At 38.8% G+C, this 14,716-nt stretch overlaps 1 protein-coding gene across 1 annotated transcript; it reads right to left on the reverse strand.

Annotated features, from left to right (window-relative positions):
* Window positions 1–9,107: 9,107 nt before the first annotated feature.
* LOC143286482 (dimethylaniline monooxygenase [N-oxide-forming] 2-like) lies at window positions 9,108–11,146 on the reverse strand. The gene is made up of 2 exons (XM_076594059.1): window positions 10,996–11,146; window positions 9,108–9,530 (listed from the first exon to the last, which is right to left on the reverse strand). Exons 1-2 carry the CDS (start codon window positions 11,122–11,124, stop codon window positions 9,195–9,197), a joined length of 465 nt encoding a protein of 154 aa, XP_076450174.1. The 5' UTR covers window positions 11,125–11,146; the 3' UTR covers window positions 9,108–9,194.
* Window positions 11,147–14,716: the final 3,570 nt, after the last annotated feature.

The raw sequence follows: 14,716 nt of genomic DNA on the forward strand, positions 1-14,716 counted from the left end.
GTAACGGAAACAACAAGAACCTGCTTTCAGCATATTTTGACGTAATGTGTGATACTGTGACAAAATAATGATAATTTGTTTTTGAAAATGTCTTCCGCCTTTCATCTCGAGTCCCACATGTACAGTCACACCCAGGTTCGTTTTCAGCAGTCGCAGCGGCGGCAGTCTACAGGGAACTATCAATGATAGGTCGCCAGGATGCCACACACCAGAGAAGCGCCTGCAATGTTGCCGAGGCAATGAGGTGGTGTTTAGAATTGCCTGTTCTGATTCAGCGTACGCAGGACACCGCCTGCTACCCCCCCCCCCCCCCTCCCCCCGAGAGCACATAGCACACAGTAGAAGCCGGCTTTGGGCCGATAAAACCTACCTGTTCCAGGAATCGAATTTATAATCATTGCTTTTACGTTACTTCTTTGTATGTATTCCAAAGAGTGTGATATTTATAATTATTGCATTGATATTGCTTCTTTGTATATATTCCAAAGAGTGTGACCAGTAAATGTTTTTTTTTTTTCTTTTTAATAATTTTGCCAAAACAAATTAAGTTATTTAGATTATCCATAAGCAGACATATACACAGAAATGCCTTTTTCGTGTTTCAGCTTAGGTCAACACAATGTTATCCCCGCATCGTTTGTCTTTCATAATTTTGTAACAATGTAACTGCCGATGTTACTGTCGATTGAGGTTTCTTTTAAAATTAGGAAACAATCTCGTGTTTAACTGAGACGAATGACAATGAACAGTTCTCAGATTTCGATCATGGTGATATACAGACATAATGGGGTCATATATTTCTTGTTTGTTTCTTTTTTCTTTCTTTCTACTTTTAAGCTGCTTTCTTAACTAGTCATTTCTATATTTCCAGATCAGACTGACTGATTATGAAGCCAAAACAAATAATTTCTGTACGTTTTTTTGTTTGTGTGTGGTGGTGCCTTTTGGGAGGGGGTTGGTTTTGTTGTTCGTTTCATTTTAATCGGCTGTGAGAGCTTCAGTTTTCATCGCATGACTTTTTTTTCGGGCATTCAAAGCCGTAAGCTCTTACAAGCTTTAGGAAGATTTTTGTCTCGTGTGAGTATCACGAAGTCAAGAAAAAATCTGTGTCGTTGTTGTTGTTTTGTCCTGTTTGGTTGGTTGGTAAGGTTTCTTTCGTTTCGCGCGCGCGGGCGCCTGTTTGTTGTTATGTCTGAGTGTGTGTGTGAGTGTGGGTGAGGGGTAGTGTTCTGGTGTTCATAGTTTTTCAGTACTTTCCCATTTTCTACATGAAGAAATAGATGTGAATTATGAATTAGAAACATGAAAATAAAACTTGCTCAACAAGGGCTGAGTGTAATTTTTTTTTTTTTTAATTAGCTTCGTTTGCCTGCTTCATTTTGTTTACATATACCAGCTGTGTTTTGGTGTATGATATAGTATCGATAGGGTACTGCTGTTTGATTATTTGCAGCATAATAATGTTATCCGAGAGTCCACTTGATTTGTTAAAGGTCCTTTTGACTGTGATCTTGAGCAGCATACTATTTGGATCCAATGGTTGTTGAATGCGTGTTATTAGGGTCCACCCTCTTGGATATCCGCACTTGAAATTTTCACTTTTGCATTGTCTACTTTTTTTTCAGAAGATGGAATCAGTGTTGATTTTTTTTTCTACCCTTTTCTGCCTGGAAGTGGGTGGGTGGGGCAGCAAGCGGGATATGAAGGGCCTCAGTCGCCTTCTTTTAAGCTATGTATTCCTACCATTACCTCTGCTGACTCGGCTATCTACATATCCGCGTGGAGATGTCGGTGACGACTTTCGGTGGCCAAAGTAGCATATCTGTGCCTTGACAAAAAGTGTGTTCTCAAATTTCACTCTGTCTTGTTTTATTGTCTTTTTTATCCCTCGCGTATTTCGTCTGCTAAGTGTACGAAAAAAAACTTTGACCTTTTCTTTCGCTCTCTTATTTCTATTTTATTTATGTTATCTTATTTTTTTGTTATTGTTTTTCTGCCTTTTTTCGTTTCTATCGTTCATCCTTTCTGTATATCGGGGCCATCCATCTAACGTGTTTCTGCACAGAAAGCCTGTACCTTTCTGTCAACCTGTTGTTCTGTCAATGGCAGGCTTGTTTGCTAAGCTGCTGTATGCTGATGGAGATTCAGTGTGATTGTCAACACCGGGGTGCACATTGGCTGGCCATTCAGGAGTGCTCTTTGATGTTTTTTTGTTTTTGTTTTTTGTTGTTGTTTTTGTTGCTAACTGTGCTTGATATCCCTTCTTTACTTTTCTTTCTTTTTTAGCCCAGAGGAATGTCCTCAAAACGCTCAGAGCATGATCTAATTCCACAAATCATAAGGCTTTGTTGTTACCAGTGTCATGGATTAAAATGTTGTTACCAGTGTCATGGATTATTTATTTCTTGTACTTTTTATGTTGAAGAAACTTTTGTCTGTTATTGTTGTCTGGTTCGAGAACATTTTCTGACATACTTTCACTCAGAGCATGTCGTTTCCCGTGCTTTATACAAGAGCAAATAAAGGAATAAACCATCTGCATCTGTAAACAACTCCTTTATTTTTCTGTACTCATACGCAATATATTGTCCTTTATTTTTCTGTACTCATACGCAATATTGTCCCTTTTTAATTAAAAAAGAAATCCTGACTTTTTACTTTTTACACCATGTTGAGAATTTACATTTTAACTGTTTTTGCCTTTTGTATGCATTTCTTCTGATTAAGCTAGATAGTGCTGTATGTGTGAATAATCCTTAATTTATTATCCCTCAAGTGGTTTACTGTACGAATGGCACAGGGTCTGTTCCAATGCTTTGGCATATTTGATTTTTTTTTTCTCTGTTTCAGAGAAAGATTGTTGTTGTCATGCTGGGTGATGTGTTGTTACCGGGAAGGGTTTGAGTCCTGCATAGTTTTGGTCTTGCCTTTGCACCCTGAGAATGAGCTTTTGTGGTCAGTAGGAACACAAGCGCCAAGTCAGACGATGACATAATTATCCATATTATGGAACGGTCTCCTTCAGCAGCAGGCGCATGATACATTATCATGCCAGCTAGCACACGGTGAAACGGTGTTGTCCTATATACACAGACACACACACATAAACACACACACACACACACAGAGTCACAGACACACACACACACAGAGTCACAGACACACACACACACAGTCACAGACACACACACACACACACAGAGTCACAGACACACACACACACACACACAGAGTCACACACACACACACACACACACACACATATACACACAGAGCATACCCTGAGGTCATCATGGGTTCTTTCGGCACGTTTCGCTGATCATACCCTTTGTTCGGAACTTCACATTATAAAGTAAGGCTTGTTAATGGATTTTAATACCGCCCTGCTTCAACTATCAACTTTGAACGTCTATCCCAGAAGATGTAATCGTGATCACAATGCAGTTCTATCAGCTATTCGGTTTCCATCTAATTCAGTGAGAGCATTTTCGCTGCCAGTCACCAACTGTCACGTGGCGACACTGCCGCCTTTTGATTGGTACTTTTCATGTCATGATGTCACGAAAACAACGGATTGGTGTTCGTAATGTCCACTGAAAACGACGCGAAAACTGTTGCGTGTGACAGTTGTCACTTCACGTCCATGCTGCACGATGCAACGTGTTGCATGCAATAGACAGTCACTCCGTACAGCACATGCATCAGCCAACGTTGAACATGTTATCTAATAATAATAATAATAATAATAACATGCAGGCTTATATAGCGCAGTACCCCCATCTCAGATGGGGCCGCCGGGGCTCACCGCGCTTTACAATGAAATATACAAATTAAAGACAAAATGACGTAAAAAAAAATGTACTTTGTCAACACATGACTAAACATCTCAGCCAAAGACCATGTTTTCACTCCGATCTGTATCGATCTTTGTTTTGCTGACGGCAGGATTACGCTCAGTTCTAGACTGATTTGTTTTCTGAATTTCTGTCTGGTGGTGAACGGTATCGGTGTCTGGAACCACAGACGTTTTGAAGGATACTTCATCGTTGTGGAACTGGGCGGCAAAAAGCTTACTGTCAGCGCGATATTTCGAGAAAACATGGATGGGATTCGTGAAATTTTGTAGGATGGCAGGGCGTCATAGGGAAACATAAGACATGTTTTTTTTGTCTGCAGTTGGATGAAGGACAGACAGTGTGATAACCATCAAGCTGTCATAATCATACAACATTCCAAGACGGAGGAAAATTTATTTCAAGGTAAAAATGAGCAAAGTAGACAACTTTGGGAGGCTTTGGATGATGTATGCATCAAAACAGTATTTCCTCATGTTTTCTCCAGAATGGAACTCCCTGCATCTAGATACCAGTCTCTGTGAACCACCAAGCTCTGGTCCACTAGTCCTTGCTGACGATGATGTTTGAATGAACAGTGTTGCTTCCGTAGGCTAGGAGAGCGGGGCTGCAATTAGCAAGGACCGGGAGCAACAGTTGTATTTTACACGGCTGGATGCGTTATGTCCACTGTACCACAATAAATGCGACTGTTCCGCTTGACCAAAAAAATATAATTGAGATATTGCCACAAATAAATGATAAAAAATAGCAACTGAAGCTGCCGTGTGTGTTTGTGTGTGTGTGAGTGTTTGTGTGTCGATGTGTGTGCTTTTCTCTGAGGAACGCGCGCGCGCGCGCGAGTGTGCGTGTGTACTTTTCTCTGAGGAGTGTGTGCGTGTGTGTGTGTGTGTGTGTGCGCGTTTCTTTGAGGAACGTTTACCCCAAGTGATATCAAAGCAGTATCACTTTCCTACCATTGTTTTCTTTGACTTTTGATCTCCACGGGTGGATAACACTATGACCCCTGCACCGAACAGCTTGTCCTTGATGTCCAAACCAACAGTTCTTTAAACACCACTCTTTCTTTCTTTGGTTTTCTTTGGCGGAGGGAGTTGTATGTGTATGCAGATTCTGTGAATCGCAAAGAGTGAAAACTATTCATTCGTACAAAGACATTTCACACACTATTTACTTACTCCATTTAAATGATTTAATCTGCACTTCTGAAACAATTTTTTCCTACTGAAAGTGTGTAAAATTCTGCATGACAATGTTTCGGAGAAGCTGAAAATACAGCTGAGTATAGACATTATCAGTCATTAAACTTGAGGAAAATCACTAATGCAGTACAATAAGTGATAATTGACAACTGCCATTTTGATATGTGGAAATATTTCAGTCCATAGGAAGTAGTGTGACTTTGAAGAAATTCGTTCTCATAGCCAACCATGATTTTGTTTTTTGTTGTTGTTTTTTTAACTTCAAATAAGCTCAAAGACTGACAGCCTGATCTTGCATAAACATTCATCAAATATGCACCTGACAATTGTGCTCAGAATACCAGAACAGTTGACAAAATACATCTTCCAAGGATGAATAATATTAAAAACTATCTATACCATATACAAGCTGTGCGACACTTTGATAACGTCAATATCGATTTATGGGGTGGGGCCACCTTTCCAAATCACACCAAACAATGCTTTCGATTTCACACATTTTGGACGACTGCTTGTCCAATTGATCTCAACATGAAAAACTGCATATCAAATTCTACAAGCAAAGGCCTGGAGTATACAAAAAATCTTTGGTTCTTCTCATGTTAGGTGAACTGGTTATATATATATATATATATATATATATATATATATATATATATATATATATATATATATATCAATATATGCTTAAAAATAGTATACTGGATACACATACAACAGTTACCAGAATTTTCTCTCATCAATAGAATTAACAATCCATGTGCGAATACGATAATATAACAATTCATGTATGTGTACGATAATACAACTTCTTGGTTATTGCTTGTCATAAAGATACTCGAAAACATGGACCTTCATCACATTTAGAAAAAAAATCACATCCAGCACACACAAACAGTTTTTTATGTCCCAGTTAAAAGATACTAGATACTGGAAAAATGAAAGAGAAAAATCATCAACGCTTAAGTTTTTAATAACATTGTAACAGATCGCAAAACTGAAACATATCTTTTGAATATCTCAAATGCAAGGCACAAAGAGGTTTAGCAAAATCCATGATAAGCGCATATGACATGAAATACTTAAACATTAATAATAAGATGGGTTATGTAGCAGTTGTGAAGTACTGGTAGACGAAATCCGTCTACTTGATAAATGTTACAAATGTAACACTGTCAAATGTGGGGAAATTATGTGACTGAATGCTGTAACAACATATGATACTGAATACTCACATGTTTGTATGTGTGTGCTTCGTGGTTTCACGACAAACAAGAAAGGCAAGGCCTTCAAGACTCACTTGTGGTACACACTTAAAAGAGACAAAATCCCCTACCCCCAACCCCCCTTTTTTTTTTATAAAAAAAAATTTTAAAAAATATTTTTAAAAATAAAATTTAAGTCATTAAAATATGTTCTGTATCTGACAGTAATAAAGCTTCGGGAAAGAAAAAAAAGGCATCAAAGCAGATTCGAATCAAGCATTTTCGGGCGCGAGTAAACAGTCTTACAGCACTGATGTGCGTCCACAAATGACGTTCAAAAATTGATTTTTGTTTGTTTGTTTGTTTTGTTGTTGTTCATGATAAATCGGTTGTGGTATTCGAGGTGATAACGCCGTTTAAATCATGTTATTTTGATATATCTCGGGCATTTAAGAAATTCTTTAAAGTCCGCGGTAAAGGAGACGTTGCCATCGCCTCAAACTCACCACAACATGTATCCACTTTCTCCACATCTGCGGAGATCGAGTTCCACAGGCTCAGCCGACAGAAACTACAGCACGGTCTATTCCATTTCTCTTTTATGTATATTCTAAATAATTCAGTATCCACTTTTAAATATTCGTATGCACTAAGCACGTCGATGATGTAGTTGGTGTGTGTATGTGTTCTGTCCAGAATGTGTATTTCTTTTAATTGCGAGCAAGAAAAACAAGAAAGGCAAAGCTTTCAGGACTCACTTGTGACACATGCTGAAAAGAAAAAGAAAGAAAGAAAAAAAAGTTTTTAGATTAGTCTATTGAAATGTGTTCTCTATTCTTTATCATAATTATATAAAGCTTTGTGTTAAATAAAAAAAATAAAAAATAAAACCTTCAAAGCAGAACAACAGATGTTCGGGTCGAGAACGAGTGGTTTTGTACACTGCGCTAATGCGGCATTCAACAATGACGTTAAAAAAATTGGAGCATGTTCTTTCAGCGGAATAAATCGAGAACGGTAATCGAAGTAATAACGCCGTTTTGAATCATGTTATTTTAGTATATCTCGGGCATTTAAGAATTTCTTTCAAGTCCGAGGTAAGTCCGAGGTAAAGGAGACGTTCCCATCGCCTGAAAAACACCGTTATAGATCTGCAGAAACCAGTGTTCGAAAAGCATCGAAACTACGACACCGTCTATTCAATTTCTCTTTTCTGTTAATTGTAGTTAATCCAGTATCCACTTATGCGGTAAACACATCGATGATTATCTAAGAAATTCTTTTAATTCGGCAGTAAAAGAGACTTTGCCATCGCGTCGGGCTTTGCAGCATGTTGTGTCAAGATCTGCAGACCAGTGTAGACAAGGCTGACCTCAGTGAAACCGTCAATTCAAATTTTCTTTTATGTTCATTCTAGTTAATTCAGTGTCCACTTTGGAATATTCATATGCAGTAAACATGTAAGTAATGTTAGTGTCACTGTATGTGCTCTGTCCAGATTTTGTATTGTATTTTTTTGCTTTTAATTGCGAACAAGAAAAACGAGATCATGGCGCCTTCTTACAAGATGTTCGGGCAGCCGCAAAGGGGTAACAGCGTTTTCGGAATCCAGAACGAGCATCGACGAAATAAACCGTTAGTCATTCGCATTCGGAAATACGGCTAAATTCGGGAGACTTACAACCTATTATTGGTATGACTGTGAAGATTTTTTTCTACTATTTCTAAACCGAATCTGGTATTGATGGACAAAGTATTTCCAGAGAAAATGGCAATGTTAAAGTTTACCACGGACACACACACACACACACACACACACAGACAACCGAGCACTGAGTAATAGATAGATTTTGTTTACACAAGCGAGTCAAAAATGAAGTCATGCCACCTTCAAACCCAACCATTTTCTAGAATCGAATCCTCAATGAAACAAAACCGTTCATGATTCGGAAATACAGTTAAATCTGGAAGACTTAAACCTATTACTGACGTTCATGATTCGGAAATAGTTTAATCTGGAAGACTTAAACCTATTATTGAGATTTCCCCCCACTTTTTTCATTCCAAATTTGGTATTGGGAGACAAAGTGTTTCCAGAGAAACACACACACACACACACACACACAACCGAACACCAGGTCATTACAAAGTGAGTCAGTAAAACATATTCTTATCTGTATTCGTCCTGCCAACCACACACGGCCATATCAGGACTGTCCAACAAAATAAGAATTTAACCGCGTGAAACACAAAACTCTGTCACATCTGAAAAAAAAAGAGCAAAAGAGCAATAGAAAAAAAAATCTGGCACAGAATTTCCCAAAGGTCGGGATGTTTTTATATCCTACTCGAAGATCCCCGGCATCCCCTTGGCATTAACCACTAATCTCTTCCAGCAAATAAGATAAGGCTATGTTGTGGACGCCAGTCCTTCTGCTCAATTTATCATCCCAAGATTAAAAAAAAAAACACAACAAAAAACCAACAACCAACAACAACAAATCACAAAAAAAAGATTAAAAAATTCAAAACCACACAAAAATACATTTAAAAGGCCATTTAGGCAAATGACACTGCCGAATAGACAACTAGTTCCCTCCCCAGTGTTTACATTATCACTGCCTGATCACCAGAGCAAAACAGCACATGTAATATATCATAGTCTGTGGAATAGAGGATAAAAAAAATCGAGGGTTACTGGGAAAATAGAAACGGGTATGGAATGAAAGGCAGAAAAAAGCAAAAGCAGACTACAGTGAAGGAAGGAAAAAACAGAAAGCAAAAGATGATTTTTTTTTCATAGAATTCCCAAAACGTGTTCCGCATCTGTGTGTTCAAATGTCTGCATGAACGTGCGAGTGTACGTCTGTGGCTGTGCTTGTGCATATCTGTGTGATGCCAGTCAGGAATCTCAACACACGCAGCCCCCTGCTTCACATTCTACCCCAAAAGTAGAAAACAAAAACCGGAATGACAGGCACCAAAGCCACCAGACAGCTGTATCCCCAGGCACTGCCTGCCCTCCCTTCCCTCCCATCTCCCACTGTGCGATGCTGGATGGAATACACGGTTTCTCTGTACGCCTTTTCCGTGGCTTCCCGAGCTCCTGGCCAGGCGTGAGGCCCCAGCAGACGGTAGTGAAAGGGATAGGCGGGCCCGAACAACACAGCCAGGGCCATCTTCACATCGCCTCGAAGCAGAAAGCGCCACCAGTCAGGCGCCACACCAATGTCAGCAGCTAATTCGTCACAATAGGGGGTGCAGAACAACTGGAAGAAGTGAGGTGAGCATTCATTAGTCTGATAGTTTTAGGCGGTATGGACAAATTAATCAAGAATGCATACATATCAGAAAAATTTGGTGAAACTCTATATGAAAGAAAGACATATGGGCAAAAAAAAACCAACAGCTCTTAACAGCTGTTCTGGTCTCACTCTTTCAAGCTTGCCCTGGAATGAACCAGTGTGAGTCAGTAAAACACTAAGGGCAAGTCCCATCCAAAGAGTGTTAATGGTCACTCTGCTAATAATGTGTTTCAGTATGAACTATTAGTTTGGTGTACATTTTCTGATATGAAGAGTGAAGTAAATTGCATATTTTTCCTTTTGTGGTGTGACTGTTCCACTGATACATCATGGTTAAATCCACAGCAAGCTTCGTGAATGCACATCATAAACTATTATTATTATAATCATTTATTATGAGCATTTACGCCTACTCTTGAAAATAAGCCCTAGGCGTGTACAAATAGAACACACACGTAAATATCAAAAAAGAAAAACTGAACACAAGATAACAAACAATACGCCACAAGTCAAAGCACACGATCATAAACAGTACACAATCCAAAATACAACCAACACATTTCTCAAACTCTCAACACACTCACTCACGATCACTAATGGTCATTTTAATTCATACTGGAAAGGGATGAGTTGCTGAGAATTAATCAGGAGGGGAAAAGGTGGGTCTTCAGACTGGATTTGAAAGCTTGCAGCGAAGATGAGTGACGGAGAGGCAGAGGAAGTTGATTCCAAAGAATGGGGGCTTGGTATAAAAAAAAAAACAACAAAAAAACCCCAACTACGTTGGCCATACGTTTTGGTTCAAACAAGGGGGATCCTAAGCAGGCTGGTGTCAGAAGAAGAGCGGAGTTGGCGCGAGGGCATGTAAAGATAAATGAGATCAGAAAGATACTGTGAAATAGTAACCTCTGTGGACTTGAAACAAAGAGAGACGACTTTGTAGATAATTCTTTCTTGTACTGGGAGCCAGTGTAGGGCATTAAGGAGAGTCGAGACGTGATCTAACTTAGAGGAATGAAAGACAAAACGAGCAGCATGGTTTTGGACTCTGTGAAGCATAGCAATGAGGTAGCTGGGTGAAGCGACAAGCAGGGAATTACACTAGGCCAGGCGGGACAGCAAAAAGACACAGAGGAGAGGTTTTAGTTGCATCTTCAGTCAGGAGATGACGAATGGATGCAATCCTGCTAATTTCAAAGTAACACAATTTGCATAATCATATTTGCAACATGCTGCTGATAGGAAAGAGACTTATCGAGTATAACACCAAGATTGCGGACGGAAGAGGAAAGAGGAATGTCGGTGCCACAGGAGACTGGGGAAGGAAGAGAGATTGAGCGGCAAGGTCTTTGTGGGGTGATAATCATGATTTCAGTTTTATCCTCATTTAATTTCAACTATTCATAGAAAGAAGAAAAACAATACATACAATGTACTTGTAGTAGCCACGTATTTGGAGGACCTGTAGGTTTGTGCGATCAACATCCTGCTGTCTGACTTTTCTGTCAGGGAGCCGATGCCTGCCGGCCAACACCCGAGCTGCCAGACGTGCCTGCATTTCAAGAGCAGGGGCCTGGGATCCAACAACTAACGCCGTGCACCCCACCAAAGCCAGAGAGTCGTGAGACAGCGATGTAGGGTACATCATTTTGAACAGGTCGAGTCTCCCGCTCTCTGTCGACATACCACCAAGAAAAGTGAAGGCGGGTGGGAAATGTTCTGCTCTGCTCAGTGTTAAAGCTAAGTGGGTCATTTTCTGTTATGAAGAGATGTCAGAATATGTTTCCTTGTTGACTGCCCTATTCATTGTTCTACGACATATTCGATAAAGGCACCTGAATAGTTTAATGTTAAAGTCATCCAGAATATTTTCTGTGCAGGGGAAATATCATGCAGTGTGAGACTGATTCAGGAAATGCACTGTGTGTAGCTCCAGTCTTTTGCTTGTTAATAAAACAAATAAACTATGTTACAGCAGTGCAGAAAACGTTTTGTACACATCCGTATTTTGTTCTATATTGCATCACATTTGATACACACATGGCATGCATGAAATCAGACACACACACATCATAGATCATCAGCACTTTACCTAACCTTCATATCACCATTTCTAGCTGTAACAGTACAGTGAGAAACTGGGGATGATCCACTAGGCAGTGATCACGTGCCAATCACACTGTCGTTTAAGGATTGTACCATATCTAAATACAGCGGAGAAGATGAAATCCCCAAATTATAAATACGCGAACTGGGAAACAATTCAAAACTATCTTACGACAAAGCATACCTAACGTGGCTAAGACTCAGAAAAGTACCTGATAAACATGTAAAAGAAGGCGCTCATAAAGAAATGTTTCACAAAAATCAAGGCGAATACAGTCATAATAATGGTCATAGTTCTGTTTGAATGAAGTATCTGACCATAAGGATATGGAAAACGTGTAGGCCAAAATGAAAGAAATGAAATCAGGCACTGTTCTGCAAGACTATCCTATTAAAACGAAAGATAAAGAGTTTCTGTCCCTCAAGAGAAGGCTGAAGAATTTGATTGTATGTATTCTAAAACAGGTAGTGTGGATAGTTTGTCAAATAAATGAAAGACATTAAGAGAGGAAGAAGAGATCAATGACAAATATAGAGATCCTACCCCACAAAACGATAATACAATCAACTCGGCAATAACTTTACAGGAAGCAAAGAACGCTATTCATTTGTTGAGTGGCAAAAATGTGTCAGTTGGTAAGGATGTAGGTTCGTACACCATGTTAAACCATTTGCCAGAAAACTGGATAATTATATTACATACATTATTTCAAAAGTGCTGGGAATATGGACAAATCCCTGAGGTATGGAAAACTTCCATTGTAACTCCTGTATTAAAACAGAGTAAACCTCGAACAGAAGCTTCGAGCTATAGACCTATTTCGGTTACTTCCCATGTTGGGAAAGTCATGGAGAAAATTGTAAATATTAGAATGGTATATCACTGTGACAAAAATAACATAATTCCGTCAGCTCAAACTGGATTCCGGAAAGGAAGATCTACAACTGATCATTTGACCCGTCTCACTACCCAAATTAAAAAACAGTTTTCTAAGCGAAAAAGTATCCTTGCGTCCTTCTTCGATCTTACTAAAGCTTATGACCGAGTATGGCATAGCAGACTGTTATCTAAGCAAAAACAAACTGGTCTGTCGGGTCATGTTTATGACTATGTTAAATCCTTTTCAAGTGGGAGATATATAGTAGCAAAAGTGGGAGTAAGTTTATCAACCTCTAGGCCTATAAATATGGGAATCCCGCAGGGTCCCATTATTTCTCCATTGTTGTTCAACATTATGCTTTATGATTAACACACGTTTTTCATCACCTACCAGGCTGGCTCAATATGCTGATGATATTGTTATATGGATTCAGACATCCTTGAGGAAAAGGACAAGCCTACATTACATCAATTATGTAAAGAAACATTTTCAGGGTGAACTCAATAGACTGAGTGCAATATGCACTCTAATAAAAAACGCATTTGATCCTCTTTAACAATGGTTATAATCCCAACAAACTACCACGATTTTTGGTGGGGAGGACGTGAAATATTTTTCTAGTCGGAAATAAAATCTCTTGGGATCCTATTTACTTCAAAACTAAACTGGAAGAAACACACTGATTCAATAGTGACTAAAGCAGTTAAAAGTTTAAATTTCTTAAAAATTGTAAGTCACTCTCCTTGGGGACAAGACTCCAAAATTCTTTTACATTTAGCGACATCTCTCGTAAGATCAAGATTGACCTACGGTCAAGAAATCTTCTTTTCTGCTCCGCCGACGTTTCTAAAGAAGCTGCGAATAATTGACAGTAAAGCTGTGAAACTGGCTTTAGGGGTACCTGTACATACTAAGACCTCAGAAGCCTATAAGCTTCTACCACTAGATTAAGTCAGAAAATTAAGTTCTGCTAAATACATTGTGAGATGTACAGCAGTGGAGGATTTTGAGGAATTAAATATTAGGTCTGATATTGATTTTCCAAAAAATGCACAAAATAATTCATCACATCTACAAACCATTCGAACGTATGTATCAGATATTTAAAATTCTTCAGACACTGATTTGCATGATATGGCACCTCGTGTTCTGGTGCCACCTGTCCTCCCTGGGAGGTAACAAAAGCAAACGTCAACATATGTGCTTCTGACACAACAAAAGGAGAATCTCCAGATATAATAGCACGCATCTGTCATAATTGAATTAGAAGAAAATTTTGATTATCATTTAAAAGTTTACACTGATGGCTCGGTTCTGGATGATAGCAGTGCAAGATCTGCTTTTGTTATTCCTGGCCTAAAAACAGAAAAATCATATTACTTATGTAAGGGACATTCAATTTTTACAGCTGAATTGGTGGCCATCCTTGTGACTTTAAATCATCTTGTTAAAATACTAATGATGGTAAGTAATATTCTATTTTGTGTTAATTCTCAATCTGTTTAAAAAAGTTTGCTCCTTTTTGAGAATAATCAAAGAGAAGATTTATTGTTTGAAATTAGGTATTTATTGCACTCCCTATTTGTGAAGGGTACAAATGTTGATTTTTGTTTGATACCATCCCACACTGGATTCCTTTATAACGGCCAAGCAGACATGACAGGGAGCAAAGAATCATACAGATAGTATGAAAGTATATTGCCCATTGTCAAACAAGGAAATAAGCAATATACTAGAAAGAGATTTTTATAGGTGCTTGAATTCAAGTCTAAAACCTCGTCAGTTGACTCTCTCAGACCGATTCGCAGACCAATTCTGAGTTTAGCTCTCAGACTATTATCAAATTCATTACGGACCAAGTATTGTTCTAATGTCAAGTGCACATGCTTTAGTAACCTGAAAATTAAGCATATAATTTTTAACTGTAGCTTGATGAAGCCTTATATACACGAAAGTGTGTCTTCACAAGTGACTGAGAACGTTGATGTTTTTGACTTTTTGCACTCATTATCAGTTGTTTCGCTTGTCAGTTTAATGACTTCTCTTTTACGAAATCCTTTTGTTGATTTCCTGTAACTGTATTTAGATTTTTTTCAGATTTCACCCTCATTTGCCCAGTTTCCCCCAATCCTCCATTCATTCACATCCCCCATCCCTTCTAAC

Source organism: Babylonia areolata, chromosome 10 (genome assembly GCF_041734735.1).
Source record: "Babylonia areolata isolate BAREFJ2019XMU chromosome 10, ASM4173473v1, whole genome shotgun sequence".
Lineage (NCBI taxonomy): Eukaryota > Metazoa > Mollusca > Gastropoda > Neogastropoda > Buccinidae > Babylonia > Babylonia areolata.